The sequence below is a fragment of the Marmota marmota genome, unplaced genomic scaffold, assembly GCF_001458135.2.
Source record: "Marmota marmota marmota unplaced genomic scaffold, marMar, whole genome shotgun sequence".
Lineage (NCBI taxonomy): Eukaryota > Metazoa > Chordata > Mammalia > Rodentia > Sciuridae > Marmota > Marmota marmota.
In genome coordinates, this window is record NW_026002143.1 from 1080517 (window position 1) to 1095344 (window position 14828).

A 14828-nucleotide genomic window follows, 5' to 3' on the forward strand; every position below is an offset into this window, starting at 1 on the left:
TTAGAGATAGATTTAGTGTTTGGTTTATGGCTTGGTCCAGTGTAGGGGTTGGGTTTATACTAAGGTCATTTTGAGAGCTAGGGTTATTATTAGGGTCAGGATCATGGTGAGGGTTTGTGTTAGGTTAGGGTTTAGTTTTAAGACTTGAATTATCATTAGGTTTAGGGTTAAGGTAATGAAAGTGTTAGTTTAGGGTTTCGGTGTGGTTTAGTGTAATGGTTATGGTTAGGGTTAGGCCTAGGGTTAGCTTAAGGGTTGGGATATCATTAGGGTAATGGGTAGGGTTAGACCTAAGATTAGGGGTAGTGTTATGTATAGGATTAGTTTTGGGTTAGGGTTAGGTTTACATTTATTGTTAAAGCTAGGTTTAGGGGCTGGGGATGTGGCTCAAGAAGTTGCATGCTCGAGTTATCATTACGGTTAGAGATAGGTTAATCATAGATTTAGGTTTAGAGTTCAGGTTAGGTGTTGGGTAATGTATAGGGTTAGGGTTACAGATAAGATTAGGGTTTGGCCGAGTTTTAGCAGAAGTGTTAGGGTTATCATTAGGGTAATGGATAGTGTTAGAGGTAGTGATAAGGCTAGTATTATGCTTAGGATTAGGTCTAGTGTTAGGCTTAGGTTTAGGTTTAGGGCTAAGATTAGGGTTATGTTTAGCTTTAAAGTTAAAGCTAGGGTAGGTCTTGGGTTAGGGCTAGGTTTTGCAATAGGTTAGGGCTATGGCAAATGTAAGAACTTTGTTTTGATTAGGGCTGGTTTTAGGGTTAGTTAATATTAGAGCTAAGTATAATTTTAGTGTTAGGTTTAGGGTTAGAGTGATATTTAGAGCTAGGGATAGTGTTAGTGTCAAGGCCAGTGTTCAGTTTAGGGTTATGGTTAATTTGAAAGCCAGAATTAGGACTATGTTTAAGTCAAGGAGAAGGGTTAGTGTTTAACTTTAGGCTAAGATTTATTGTTAGGGTTAGGGCTAGAGTTATGAATATATTTGGGTTAAGTTAGGTCTAGGGCTAGAGTTATTAATAGATTAGGATTAGGTTTAGGTCTAGGGCTAGTGTTGGGGTAGTTTTAGGTATAAGGTTACAAGTAGGGCTAGAGTTAGACTATGGTTTAGGGTTAGGTTTTGGTTTAGACCTATGATTAGCGTTAGGGTAAGAATAAGGGTAAGGAATAGAATGAGGGTTTGGGTTATGGTTTGAGCTAGATCGAGGACTAGGGTTAGGACTACTAATAGGTTTAGGGTTTGGGTTGGGTTAAGGATTAGGATTAGGATTAGCATTAGATTTAGGTTTAGTGTTTGGCATAGGGTAAGTGATAGGGTTAGAGCTAGGGTTAGGGATAGGGTTAGGATTAAAGCTAGGTTTAGTGCTCTGATTAGGGCTAGTTTTTGTGTTAGGGTTATGGCTAGGGTTAGAGCAATGGCTAACATACGAACTAGGGTTTTTAGGGTTAGATTTAGGGTTATGGTTAGGGATTAAACCTCTAGTGTTAGGATTAAATTTAAGGTTGGGGTGAAATTTAGAGCTAGTGTTAGTGTTAGGTTAATAGTCAGGGTCAGGATTAGTTGTAGTGTTAGGGTTAGGACTCGAATTAAGGCTAGGGTTACTGTAAGGGTTTGGTTTAAGGTTAGGGTGGTGTTTAGAGCTAGGGTGAGGTTTATGATAGGATTCAGAGTTAGGGTTAGTATTAGCTTAAGATTGGGACTCGAATTAGGGCTAGGATTAGGTCTAGGTTTAAGTTAAGGTTTAGGGTTAGGGCCATTGCTCGGTTTAATTTTACTGCATGGGTTAGGTTTAGGATTAGTTTCATGATTAGCATTTTGGCTAGGACTATGGTTAATGTTAGGCTTTGGCTTAAGCTTAGTGTTAGGGTTACATTTAGAGTTAGGATTAGATCTAGGGTTAGAACTAGAAATAAGGATTAGGCAATGGTTATGGCTAGTTTTAGGGCTAGGGTTAGGGCTATGGTTAGGATTAACGTAATGGATAGGATTAGAAGTAGGGATAGGACTACTGTGAGTTTTAGAGTTACACTTAGCAATAGTGTTAGGGCCAGTGGTAATATGAGGTTTAGGCAAAATATTAGTGTTAGATTTAGAGTTACAGTTTTATCTAGGGTTAGGGCTATGGCTAGGGTTAGGGCTCAGGTTAGGGCTATTGTGTGGGTTACAGAAACGAATAGGGTTATAAATAGAAATAGGCTAGGGTGTGAGTTAGATTTAGTCTTAGGGTTAGGGTTAGCTGTAAGGTTTAGATTAGGGTTCAAGTAGGGCTAGGATTAGTGCTATTTTTAGTGTTAGGTTTAGGCCTATGGTTAGGTCTAGGGTTTGGGTTAGTTTTAAGTGAAGGGATGGGCTTATATAGCTAAGTTCAGTGCTAGGATGAAGTTTATAATTAGGCATAGGATTAGGGTGATAGTTCGGGTTATTAATAAGTCTAAGTTAGGGCTAGGATGAGGGCTAGGATGAGGGCTAGTGTTTGTGTTAGGGTTAGGGCTAGGATAAAGGTTAGGGCTAATGTCAGGTCGAGGGTTTTGTTTATGGATAGGGTTAGGGATAGGTTAATGGCTAGGTCTAGTGTAAGGGTTAGGTTTAGGGTAAGGGTCATGTATAGAGCTAGGTAATTATTAGGGTCAAAGTCCGGGTTAGGGTTTGTTTTGGGTTAAGGTTTGAGGTTTGGGCTCAAATTAGCATTAGGGTTAAGGTTAGGCTTTGTGTAATGGATAGAGTTAGGTTTACAGTTCAGAGTAACATATAGGGTTAGTGTTAGGGATAGGGTTAGGGTTAGGCCTAGGGTTAAGATTTGGTTTAGTTTATATTTAGTGTAATGGATATGTTTAGTGCTAGTGTTAGGGCTTAGCTTAAGGTTAGGATTATGGCTAGGGTTGCATTACTCCTAGGCTTTGTGTTAGGGTTAGGTTAGGGTAAGTGTTAGAGTTTGAGGTAGGGTTAGGGCTAAGGCGAAATTTGGGATTAGAATCATCACTAGGGTTAGGGTTAGGGTTAGGGCTGGGGTGAGCATTAGGGTAAGGGTTATGTTCAAGGTAATGGACAAAATTAGAGCTAGGATTTGGGCTATGGTTATAGTTAGGATTAGGGATAGGATTAGAATTAGGGTTAGAGTTAGATCTAGGGCTATGTTTAGTGTAAGGGTTAGAGTTTGAGCTAGGGTAGGGCTACGGCAAGCATTAGGATTAGGGTTGGGGCTAATATTAGGTTTGGGGTTATGCTTAGGTCTAGGTTTAGGGCTTGTATTAGGGCTAGGTTTTGTTGAGATTTATGGCTAGTGTTAGGGCTATGAGTAATGTAAGAGCTAGGGTTATGATTATGGCTAGTATTTTGGGTTAGGGTTATACATATGTCTACTGTTAGGTTTAAGATTTGAGGGAGGAAATCTTTTAGAACTAGGTTTTGTTTTACGGTAAGCATCAGTGCTCAGGTTAGCATTGGGTTTATGTTTAGGGCCAGAATTAGAACTAGGATTAGTTGTAGGTGTAGGGTTAGTCTTTGCGTAAGGTTAATGGTTATTTTAGGGCTAGGGATAGGTTTTTGTTTAGGACTAGGGCTAGAGTTTTGGCTATATTTAGGATTATGTTTAGGTCTAGTGCTTGTGTTATGGTTAAGTTTAGGTATAGGTTTACTGGTAGGGCTAGTGTTAGGGTTCAGTTTAGTGTTAAAGTCAGGCTTTGACCTAGGGTTAGTGGTACAGTCAGAATAAGGGTAAAAGTTAGTCTTAGTCTTTGGGTTAGGGTTAGAGATAGAATGAGGGCTAGGGTAAAGACTAGTAATTGACTTAGTTTGGGGTAAGCTAAGGATTAGTGTTAGAACTAGGGTAGCATTAGGCAAGATTTTGGCTTAGGGTAAGGAATAGGTTTAGAGCTAGGGTTTGGGTTAGTGTTAGAGTTAGGTTTAGGGTTAAGGTTAGGGTTAGGGTTAAAGCTAGGGTTGAGGCTCAGATTAGAGCTAGGTTTCGTGTTAGTTTTAAGGCTAAGGCTATTGTAAGAACTTGCTTTACAATTAGCATAGTTTTAGGGTTAGGATTAGGGCTAGTCTAGTATTTGGGTTAAGTTTAGGGTTATGGTGATGTTTAGAGGTAGTTTTAGGGTCAGAGTCAGGGTCAGTATTAGTTGTAGGGATAGGGTTAGGACTAAGTGTATCCTTAGGATTTGCTTAAGGTTGAGGGTTAGGATTAGGGCTATAGCTCAGTTTTGTTTGGGGGCTATGGCTAGAGTTAGGGCTAGTTTTCAAATTAGAATTAGGGTTAGGGCTAGTGTCAGGTTGAGGTTTAGGTTTAGATTTAGGGTCAGATTTAGAGTTAGGTTTAGTTCTAGGTTTAGGACTAGGACTAGGGTTAAGACTAATTTTAGGGCTAGTGTTAGGGTTAGGCAATAGATAAGGTTGGTACTAGAAATATGTCTAGGGCTAGAGTTAGGGTTAGTCTTAGGGCTAGGGTTAGAGTTAGGTTTACAGTTAGTAATAAATTACGCTGAGGATTAGAGCTATGGTTACTGTTAGGATTATGCCTAGGGTTAGGGCTAGGGTTAGTGTTATGGTTAGGGTTAGGGGAAAGGATGTCGTTTTACCCAGGTTCAGAACTAGAGTGAGGGTTGAAAATTGGGTTTGGCCTAGGTTTAGGTTTCAGGTTAGGATTAAGGCTAGTTTTAGGGCTAGAATGAGGGCTCGGGTTTGTGTTAGGTTTAAGGCAAGAATTAGGTAGAGTGCTAATGTCAGGTCTAGGGATACAGTTAGGGATACTGTTAGGGTTAGTATTATGGCTAGGTCTAGTTTAAGGGTTGTGTTTAGGGTAAGGGTCAGGTTTAGAGCTGGGTGTGTTATTAGAGTTATTGTCTTGTTCAGAGTTTGGGTTAGGCTTCGGTTTAATTTTAGGGCTAGAATTAGCATTAGGGTTAGCATTAGAGTAATTGATAGGGTTAGGTTTAGGGTTCAGGTTAGGTTTAGGTAATGAATAAGGTTAGTGTTAGTGTTAGGTTTAGCATTAGGGTAAAATGATAGGGTTAGATTTAGGTTTAGAACTAGGGTTAGTGTTAGGTTTAGCGTAATTGTTAGGGTTTGAGTTAGGATTAGGAGTACAGCAAGGGTTAGGTTTACGGTCAGGTCTAGCGTTAGGTTTACAGTTAGGGTTAGAGTAGGTTTAGGGTTAGGACTAGGGTTAAGTTTACAGTTAGGTTTAGAGTTAGGGCTAGTGTTATTATGATGTTTATAGTTAGGGTTAGGGTAATGGGTGGGCTTAGAGCTATGTTTGGTTTAGGCTTATGTTTAGGGTAATGGATAGGTTTAGGTCTAGAGATATGGTTAGGATTAGGGCTAGATTTAGGGTTAGGGTTAGGCCTAGGTTTAGTGTTAGTGTAATGTTTTGGGGTAAGAAATATCGTTTGAGCTATGGTTAAGGCTAGGGCAACGGTTAGGGTTAGTGTCAGGTCTATGTTTAGTATTAAGGTTAAGTTTAGGGCTAGGGTTAGCATTAGGGTTAGGGTTATGTTTAGGGTAATGGATAGGGTTAGAGCTAGAGTTATGGCTAGGATTATGGTTAGGATTAAGTCTAGGGTTAGGTTTAGGGTTAGGGCCAGCAAAATTGGTTTAGGGTAATGGTTAGGGCTAGGGTTAGATTTAGGGTTATAACGAGGTGTAAGGCTCAGTTTAGAGCTAGGTTTTGGATTAGGTTAGGGCTAGGATTAGGGCTACAGCTAATGTAAGAACTAGATTTATGATTAGGGCTACTTTTAGGGTTATGGTTAGGGCTAGTTATAGTTTTAGGGTTGGGTATACTTTTAGGGTGATGTTAGAGCTAGGGTTAGTGTAAGGTCAGAGTCAGGCTCAAGGTGAGTTTTAGAGTTAGGATAGGACTGGAATTAGGGCTAAGGTTAGGGCTTGGTGTAGGGATTGATTTTGGTTTAGGTTAAGTGTTAAGGTTAGGGCTATGGCCTGGTTTTGTTTTAGGGCTTGAACTTGATTACGGCTAGTTTTAGGATTAATGTTAATGTTAGGGCTAGTGTTAGTGTGAGGTTTAGGCTTAGGGTTAGGTTTGGACTTAGAGTTATGGCTAGTTCTAAGTTTAGGGATAGAGCTAGTGTTAGGGCTAAGGTTAGGGCAACTGTTAGGCTTATGGTAAGTGATAGGCTTAGCTATAGGAATAGGGCTAGGGCAAGAGTTAGAGTTAGTCTTAGTGCTAGTGGTAGGGTTAGGGCTAAATTAGGGCTAGGATCAAGTCTAGGATTAGTGTAGTGTTTAAGTCTAGGGTTAGAGTTAGGGTTAGATTTGGGGGAAGGGATGGGATTATAGCAAGTTTCAGAACCAGGGCAAGGGATAAAATTAGGCATAGGGCTAGAGATAGAGTTTGGGTTAGGATCAAGGCTAGGTTTAGGGCTAGGTTGAGGGCTAGCGTTTGTTTTAGGGTTATGGCAAGAATTAGGGCTAGGGCTAATATTAGGTGTAGGGTTATTGTTAGGGTTATGTTTCAGGTAATATTTATGGCTAGGTCTAGTGTCAGAGTTAGGTTTATGGTGAGCTTCAAGTTGAGAGCTAGGGTTATTATAATAGTCAGAGTCAGGTTTTGGGTTTAGTTAGGTTGAGATTTAGGGTTATGGCTCAAATTAGCATTAGATTTGAGTTAGAGTTAGGGTAATGGATAAGGTTAGGTTTAGGCTTCATGTTATGTTTAGGGCTCAGATTAGGTTTAGGGTAATGGATAGGGTTAGGGTTAGGCCTAGGGTTGTATTTTTTATTAGGGTTAGAGTTAGGGTTAGCGTTAGGGTTAAAATTAGGGTTAGGTTTAGGGTATGTTTTAGGGTTTGAGATAGGGTTAGTGCTAAGGATAGGGTTAGCTTTAGGATTAGGCCTAGGGTTAGGATTAGGGTTATTATTAGGGTTAAGGTAATGGACAGGTTTAAATGTCGGGTTAGGTTTAGGGTTAGGTTTAGGTTTAGGACTAGGGTTAGTATTAAGTTTAGCTTAATTGTTAGACTTTGAGATAGGGTTAAAACTATGGTAAGGGTTAGGTTAGGTTTACAGTTAGGGTTAGATTAGGTTTAGGGTTAGGGCTAGGGTTATTATGACATTTATGTTTAGGGTTATGGTAATGGGTGGGTTTAGAGCTAAGGTTAAGTCTAGTTTTAAGTTTATGATTAGGACTAGGGTTAGTGTTAGGGTAAAGGTTAGGCTTATCATTTTGTTATGGTTAGGTTATGGGTAATAGTCAGGGATTGAGTAAGTTTTAGGGCTATGTTGAGACTTCAGGTTAGATTCAGGGCTAAGAATAAAGTTAGGGTTAAGGTTAGGGTTAGGGCTAGGTTTAGCATTAGGTTTAGGATAATTGTTAGGGTACTGGATACAGTTAGATCTAGGGTTTGGGCTATGGTTATGGTTAGGATTAGGGCTAGGATTTGGTTTAGGGTTTGGGCTAGGATTATGTTAATTGTATGGGCTAAGTTTTGAGCTAGTGTTAGTGCTAGGGCTATGTCAAGGATTGGATTCAGCCTTAGGTCTATGGACAGGATTATGATAGTTTTAGGGTTAGGGTTATGATTATGGCTAGGGTTATCATTAGGTTTATGATAAGGTTTAGGGTAATGGATATGGTTAGATATAGGTTTAGATTTAGGTTTAGGTTTAGGGTTAGATTTAGTTTTAGGGTTAATATTAAGGCAATGGTTATGTTTAGGTTTGTGGTATGTGTTAGGTTTTGAGCTAGGTTTAGGGCTATGGTGAGTGTTACTTTTAGAGTTAGGTCTGTTGTTAGTTTTCTTGTTAGGGTTAGGGTTATGGTTAGGTTTAAAGCTAGGGTTATCAATACAGTTAGGAGTACTGTTGGGTAATGTGTAGGTTTAGAGCTAGGTTTAGGGCTAGGGTTAAGTTTAGGGTTAGGGATAGGGTTAGGGCTTAGAGTAAGGTATAGGTCTAAGTTTATATTTATGATAAGGGTTAGGCTTTGAGTAAGATTTAAGACTAAGGCTATGGTTAGCAAGCTATCAGCTAAAGAATGAGTGACAGCAAATACTTACATAATTATTCATTAGGCACTATACATAAACACTTTACATATAAGAAGTCACGATATGACAATTATATGCTAACCAATAAATGAGCTTCATACAGTCATTATAAATCATTAGGTCATGACTATTCTTATTTTATGTGTTTAGGCAAATAACTGCAAGATACAACAATATAAATAGTGATCTTCTAGATTTAGAAGCTGCTCTAAACAGAGTTTTCAGGACTACATTAGATGCTAATTTTAAGTGATTTTAGGCTTTGGCCTCTGTAATACAATCATAAGTTAACAGTTTTACAAAGTCATAAACATTAAATTAATATGAAACAATCTAAAAAAAAAACTCTTTAAGAGGCATCTAGTTTCTTATAGGCTTCTTCGATGAACATTGACAAGTTCTTCATATGGGATGAATTGTGAAGAACATCCAAGTCCTTTAGAAGAGCATTTTGGTTTGGAATTAGCATCAAAATTTCTTTGTGAAGTGTGGGTGCTTTAAGACTGTTCTGAGAAAGTTCTGGAAGAGAGAGTACCCCACTACAATCCATTTGAAGCATCTGTTTTACCTTCTCCTCCTCTTCTTCTACTTCATGTGCCACAATTTGAATTTTGTTCTTTAGTCTATGAATATTTTCAGTCATTGATTCTGTGGTCTCTACCATTTTATCTATTTCTTCCTGCAATAATTCCAGACCTTCTTCATTAGCTGTTTCTTGTGCCTTTTCCATTTTCAGTAGATTTGAAACATTAGTTAAATATTTCAGCTTTCTGGGAGGGACTTTCATGGTTTCACACAACTGTAGTAATCTTATCTTCAGGTAGTTGAGATGACATTGTATTTGTTCCTTTTCTTTAATTTTGTTACTCAAAATTGCTATTATTACTGATTCTATCATAGTTTGCAAATGCTCTCTGGTACTGTTTGAAAGAAGTTGCCAGGTTTTTCTCTTGTTGGATGCTATCTTTATCTGTTTTAGATTAGTATGTTTTATTTGTTCTTCAGAAGACAAATTCTTTGGATGATTTTTATTTCTTTTTCCTGTGTTTCTAACCTGTTTCTCAGACAATTCCAGTTCCTCATTATCGATTTTTCTTTTTGAACTTCTTTTCAACTGTTGAGACTTCTTAGAAGCATTTGCTTTACCAGGCATCTCGATCACTGACTGATTCTTCTTCAGTCTCTCTGGAACTTGTGCTCAGACTATTTCGCGCCCAAATAATCAAAAGCCGGAGACCCGGAATAACGTGAGAATTGGCTTAATGTCATGGCATTTTGCATCCTCCTCTACTAGTGATGGTCTAAAATTTGGGGGCCAACAGAGGTGAGGCAAAGAACCTCACCCCCCCGCTGGTACAAAGACCTCTCCACAGGTGTGGCTGTATATTGGACCGGTAGTCAATGACGGGTAAGATCCAATTGCAATGGTACCAACCTAACGGGTAAGGACCATATGTACTATTGGACAACCTAAGGCAGGCACGGTCCCTAAGCCACATGCTTGTTGTTTAAACAGAGAGGGGGAGATGTTGAGAGCCACAGCCGAAGGGGCCCCAGCAAACTTCCAGCTGCCAGCAAACTTCCAGCTGCCGGCTGATGATTGGCTCACAGCGGCCCCAGCAACATCTAGCTGATTGGCTCCTCGGCCCCAGCAACATCTAGCTGATTGGCTCCTCTGCGGTGATGCTCATTGGACTGTTTCCCTGCCCTTTCAGACCACGGAGCTGCTCATTGGGGGACTTTTTTTGGCTCCGCCCACGTGACCCAGCCAATCGGCCTCAAGAGCAGGAGGATTGTGGGAGGTGGANAGGATTAGGTTCAGGTATAGGGCTAGTGATACATTCTGATATAAGTTTACTGGTAGGGCTAGTGTTGCAGTTTGGTCTAGTGTTATTGTCAGGATTAGACCTAGGTTAGTGTTATGGTCAGAATAAGGGTCAGGGTTAGGGTTAAGCTTTGAGATAGGGTTCGAGCTAGAATGAGGACTAGGGTTAGTACTATTAATATGGTGAGAGTTTTGATTAGCCTGAGGATTAGGGAAAGGTTTAGGTTTACCATTAGTGTTAGGGTTTTGCTTAGGGTTAGGGATAGGGTTAGAGCTAGTGTTAGGGGTAGGGTTAGGCATAGGGTTAGGGTCATAGCTAGGTGTAGGGCTCAGATTGGAGCTAGTTTTTGTGTTAGTGTTAGGTCTAGGGTTAGGGCAACAGGTAATGTAAGAACCAGGGTTACAATTAGCATTAGCTTTAGGGTTAGGGTTAGGGGTGGTTCTAATGTTAGTGTTAGAATTAAGGTTAGGGTAATATTAGAGCTAGAGTTATTTTTAGGATAGGAGTCAGGGTCAGGTTTAGTTATACGGTTTGAGTTAGGACTCGAATTAGGGCTAGGTTTACTCTTATGGTTCAGTTTAAGGTTAGCATCATGTTTATAGCTAGGGTAAGTGTTAGGATATGAGTCAGATTCAGGGTTAGTTTTAAGGTTAGGGTTAGGACTCGATTAGGGCTAGGATTAGTTCTTGTAGTAGTTTAGGTTTTGGTTTAAGTTAAGGTTTAGGGTTAGGTTTATTGCTCCGTTTTGTTTTAGTCCTAGGGTTAGGTTAAAGTCTAGTTTTACCATTAGTATTAGGGTTAGGGCTCGTGTTAGTGTTAGGCTTGTACTTGGATTTAGGGTTACATTTGTAGTTAGGTTACATCTAGGATTAGGGTAGGATTAAGAATAGGGCAAGGTTTAGGTCCAGGGAAAGAGTTATGTTAATGGATAGGGTTAGAACTAGGGATAGGGCTAGTGTGAGAATTACAGTTAGTGATAGGGTTAAAATTAGATATAGGGTTTGTAATAGGGTTAAATAGGGCTAGAATTAGGGCTAGTGTTAGTGTTCAGCTTAGGCCTAGCAATAGGGATAGGGTTAGGTTTAAGTTCAGGATAAAGAATGGTGTTATAGCTAGGTTTAGATGTATTGTGAGGGTTAGAGTTAGGGTTAGGACCTGGGTTGGGGTTAGGTTTATGATTAAGGGTAGTTTTAGTACTCGGATGATGGCTAGTATTTGTTTTAGATTCAGGGCTAGGATTAGTTCTAGGGCTAATATCAGGTCTAGGGTTATGGTTGAAGATAGTTTTAGGTTTAGGCTTATGTCTATGTGTAGAGTAAGGGCTAGTTTTATTGTAAGGTTCAGATTTATTTATTTATTTATTTATTTATTTATTTATTTATTTATTTATTTTTAGCCAGCACATGTAAGGTTCAGATTTAGAGCTCAGTAAATTATTAGGAATAAGATTTGGCTTAGGTAAAGATTTAGGTGTATGGCTCAAATTAGCATTAGGGTTATGGTTAGGGTATAGTTAGGGCTTTCTTCTTTTTTTTTTTTTTAGTTAGTTTATGATTAAGAATATGCCTTAAGTTAGGGTTAGAGTTAGTGTTAGGGTTAGGTTTAGGGTTATGTTTAGCATTAAGGTTAGGTTTTGAGCTAGAGTTAGGGCTAGCTTTAAGTTTAGGGCTAGGGATAGGATTATGATAGGTTTAGGGATAGGGTTAGAGTTAGGGATAGGGTTATCATTAACATTATGGTAAGGGTTACAGTAATGGATAAGGTTAGGTTAGGTTTAGATTTTGGTTTTGAGTTGAATTAGTGATAAGGTTAGAATTAGAGCTATGGTTATGTTTAGGTTTATGGTTAGGTTTATGGTTTGATCTAGAGTTAGGGCTATGCTGAGTGTTAATTTTAGGGTTATGCCTATGGTTAATTTTCCTGGTGGATTAGGGTTAACATTAGGGTTCAGGCTCAGATTATTAATAAGGTTAGGTTTAGGGTTAGGGTAATGAACAAGGTTAGAGCTAGGTTTAGGGCTAGGTTAAGTTTAGGATTTGGGCTAGGTTTAGGGTGAGAGTTAGGGATAGGTCTAGGCTTATGGTTAGGGTAAGGGTTAGGCTTTGAGCTATCTTAGGACTCAGGCGAGGGCTACAGTTATGTATAGGGCTAGAGTTAGGGTTAGGATAATGCTTAGGGTTAGGTTTAACCATAAAATTAGCTCTATGTTTAGTGTTAGGTTTAGACCTAAGGTTTTGGCTATGTGTAATGTAAGATCTAGGGTTACGAATAGGGCTAGTTTTAGGGTTAAGGTTATGGCTGGGTCTAGAATTAGGTTTAGGTTTTGGTTAGGTTCAGGTTTAAAGGTTGGTTTAGAGTTAAAGGCAGGGTTAGTGTTTAGGTTAGAGTTAAAATTAGGGTTAAAGCCAGAATTAGGCCTAAGTTTAGGTATAGGGGTAGAGTTCGTGTTTGGGTTAGGTAAAGATTTCTGTTAGGGCTAGGGCTAAGATTTTGTTTAGGCCTAGAGCTAGAGTTCAGGCTAGATTTAGGTTTAGGTTTAGGCCTAGAACTATTGGTAGAGTTAGGTTTAGGTATAAGGTTACAAGTAGGGCTAGTGTTAGGGTTTGGTTTAGGGTTAGGGTCAGGTTTAGACTTAGCGTTTATGTTATGCTCAGAATAAGGGTCAGGGTCAGGGTTAGGTTTTGGGATAGTGTTAGAGCTAGAATGAGATATAGGGTTAGGATTATTAATAGGGTTAGGATTTGGCTAGCCTAAGTATTAGGGATAAGTCTAGGGTTACCATTAGGTTTAAGGTTTTGCTCAGGGTAAGGGATAGGGTTAGGGCTAGGGTTAGGTTTATGGTTATGGTTAAAGCTAGGTTTAGGGCTCAGATTAGGGCTAGTTTTTGTGTGAGGTATAAGGCTAGTGTTAGGGCAATGGCTATTATAATAACTAAGGTTACAATTAGGGTTATGGTTAGGGGTAGGACAAGTGTTAGGCTTAGGTTTAAAATTAGGGTAATATTTATAGCTAGGGTTAGTGTTAAGATATCAGTCAGGTCAGGGTTAGTTTTAGGGTTATGGTTAGGACTCGAATTAGGGCTAGGGTTACTCTTAGGATTCAGTTGAAATTTAGGGTGGTGTTTAGAGCTAGGATGAGTGTTAGGATATAAGACAGGTTCACAGTTATTATTAAGGTTATGATTAGGACTCAAATTAGTGCTAGGGTTAGATCTGGGTGTAGTGCTAGGATTTGGTTTAAGTTAAGGTTAGTGTTAGGCCTGTTGCTCGGTCTTGTTTTAGTGCTATGATTAGGGTTAGGGCTAGTTTTATGATTAGCTTCAAGTTTAGGGCTTGGGTTATGGTTAGGTTTAGGATTAAGGCTAGATTTAAAGCTAGGGTTAGGGCTAGGTTTTCTGTTAGTTTTAGGGCAAGAATTAGGGCTAGGACGAATGTCAGGTCTAGGTATATAGTTAGTGATATTTTTAGGGTTCGGTTTATGGCTGGGTCAAATTAAAGTGTTACATTTAGGGAAAGGGGCAGATTTAGACCTGGGGTATTATTAGGGTCAGGGTTAGCGTTCTGGTTTGGGTTAGGTTAAGGTTTAGGGTTAAGACTCAAATTTGCATTAAGGATAGAATTAGAGTTAGGGTAATAAATAGTGTTAGGTTTAGGGTTAGGTTATATTTAATATAATGGATATGGTTAGCGTTTGTGATAGGTTTAGGGTAAGGCCTAGGGTTAACATTAGAGTTATGGTTATCATTAGGATAATTTATAGGGTTAGACGTAGTGTTATGGCTAGGGTAATGTTTAGGATTAAGGCTAACGTTAGGGTTAGGGTCAGGGTAAGGGTGAGGGTTACAGTTAGGGTTAAGTTTAGGGTACGGTTTAGGGTTTGATCTAGGATTTTTGCTATGGCTAAGGTTAATATACGGTTTAGTCTAGAGTTATGGTTATGTTTAGTGTTATGGTTAGGGCTAGGGTTATCATTAAGGTTAAGGTAATATGTTTAGATGTCAGTTTAAAGATAGGATTAGGTTTAGGTTAGCATTTGGTTTAGGTTTAGGATTAGGGTTAGTGTTTGATCTAGCTTAGGTTTAGGGTTAGTGTTTGATCTAGCTTAGGTTTAGGGTTAGGGTTAGGTTCACTGTTATTTCTAGGGTTAGGTTTATGTTTAGGGTTAGGGTAGTTTTAGCTTTAGGTCTAGTGTTATTATTAGCTTTAAGTTTAGGGTTAGGTATTTGGTAGGGTTTGAGCTAGGGTTAGGGCTAGGGTTAAGTTTAGGATTAGGGTTGGGGTTAGGGTTAGGGCTAAGCCTTGGGTTAGTGCTAGGGTTAGGTTAAGTGTAAGGGTTAAGGATTGAGCTAGGTTAGGGCTAGGGCGAGGGTTAGGTTTACAGTCAGGTCTAGGGTAGTTTTAGAGTTAGGTTTAGGGCTAGGCTTAGCATTACTTTAGGGTTATGGTTAGTGTAATGGATAGAGTTAGAGCTAGGGTTTTGGCTATGTTTACAGTTAGGATTAGGGCTATATTTATTGTGAAGTTTAGGGTTTGGGCTAGGGTTATGTTTAGGGTAAGGTTTAGGGTTTGAGCTAGGGTTAGGGCTAGAACAAGGGTTAAATTTAGGGTTAGGGCTAAGTTTAGGGTTAAAGTTATGCTTAGGGTTAGGTTTAGGGCTGTAATTAGGGCTAGGTTTTGTGTGAGGTTTAGGGCTATTGTTAGGTGTATGGGTGATTTAAGAGCTAGAGTTATGATTCTGGCTAGATTTCGAATTTGTCTAGTGTTAGGGTTAGTTTTTGGGTTAGGATAAGGTTTAGATCTAGGGTTTTTGTTAGGGTAAGTGTCAGGGTTTAGGTTAGGATTACGTTTAGGTTTGGGTCCAGAATAAGAACTAGGGTTAGGTCTAGGGGTAGAATTAGTGTTTGGTTTAGGTTAAGGGTTATTGTTAGGGCTAAGGCTAAGTTTATGGTTATATTTAGGATTAAGATTTAGGATTATCTATTAGGGCTAGAGTTAGTGT

The 14828-nt window shown here is 39.2% G+C and overlaps 1 protein-coding gene across 1 annotated transcript; it reads right to left on the reverse strand.

The window, feature by feature from the left end:
* Positions 1 to 8006: 8006 nt before the first annotated feature.
* Positions 8007 to 9251, reverse strand: LOC107160107 (centromere protein Q-like). The gene has a single exon (XM_015506778.2). The coding sequence runs from the start codon at positions 9155 to 9157 to the stop codon at positions 8354 to 8356; it is 804 nt and encodes a 267-aa protein (XP_015362264.1). The 5' UTR covers positions 9158 to 9251; the 3' UTR covers positions 8007 to 8353.
* Between the last annotated feature and the right edge of the window lie 5577 nt (positions 9252 to 14828).